The 1,218-nt window shown below is 28.8% G+C and overlaps 1 protein-coding gene across 1 annotated transcript; it reads left to right on the top strand.

The window, feature by feature from the left end:
* On the top strand, positions 1-1,002 carry LOC142242438 (uncharacterized; the record flags this gene model as incomplete). The annotated part of the gene is given in 1 exon segment (XM_075314015.1): positions 1-1,002. A coding segment is annotated over 1 exon segment (429 nt), but the record flags the coding sequence as incomplete, so codon positions are not given.
* Positions 1,003-1,218: the final 216 nt, after the last annotated feature.

Below are 1,218 nucleotides of genomic sequence, written 5' to 3'. Positions count from 1 at the left end.
ATGCGAGGCTATTCTGTCGTACCCAGCTATTTCCTATTCAAACCCCCTTTCGATAACAGAGAACTAGTCAAGGAGGGTAAACGGAAAAACACATATTGTAAAAAATATGTTCACGGCTTAGATTGGAAAGATGGTGATATAAATTACACTGAAGTTGGCGATGCCTTGGAACCACTAAATAGTTATAAGTATGTGTTTGTTTTTGGACAAATTAAGAAAGAATTCCTTCAAAAATATTTAAATACAAATATTGTAAATCTAGAGTATAGAACAATTTTCCAAAATATGAGAAGCTACTATACGCATTGCCCTATGCATAAAGATAGGAAATTCAAGTGTGCTGTAAATAATATATTTAAATTATTTATATATATAGAGAAATTTTATGAATCTATAGAGGAAATTATTTATGAAGAAATACAAAACTAAACAATATTTCTAAACAAAAAAATAAATAAATAAATCTAAATAAAATAAAATTCATCTGTGTTTCAATTCATAAATTTTACATGTATTCCAATATCAAATATAATTATCAATTAATGTAAAGCTCTGAAATGTAAACTTGATATTTAACACCCTCATTTTCTGAATATAAAAGCAAGATGAGACTTTTTTATATTTAGTTGGCTTCGTAAAATTGTCGGTTGTACTTCTCATCATGGTCAATTTTCAAAAATCAGATTTTGTATTGGTGGACTTTCAACATTGTTTTGGAAATAATGATTGCATATATATAAAGGAATTGGCGTATATGCAAGGCGGTTCCGTTGTACCAAACTATTTTTTATTCAAACCTCCTTTCGATAGGAGGGAACTTGTCAAGGAGGCCAAACGGAAAAATGTACATTATAAGAAATTTATTACTGGCTTAGATTGGAAAGATGGCGATGTAAATTACACTGAAGTCGGCGAGGTCTTAGCACCCTTAAATAGTTTTAAGTATGTGTTTGTCTTTGGAAAAATTAAAAAAGAGTTTCTTGAAAAATATCTAAGCACAAATGTTATAAATCTAGAATATAGAACTGTTTTCCCAAATATGAGAAACTATTATACCCATTGTCCTATACATGAAGATAGGAAATTTAAGTGTGCTGTAAGTAACCTATTTAAACTATTAAGATATATAGAATGGCATGATTGTATAGATGACATGATTAGTAAGACAATAAAAAATGAAAATTGTTCACAACAGTAACCCATATGCTTTAGTATGTA

The sequence above is a fragment of the Haematobia irritans genome, unplaced genomic scaffold (genome assembly GCF_050003625.1).
Source record: "Haematobia irritans isolate KBUSLIRL unplaced genomic scaffold, ASM5000362v1 scaffold_137, whole genome shotgun sequence".
Lineage (NCBI taxonomy): Eukaryota > Metazoa > Arthropoda > Insecta > Diptera > Muscidae > Haematobia > Haematobia irritans.
This window is presented reverse-complemented; position numbering and strand designations above follow the sequence as displayed.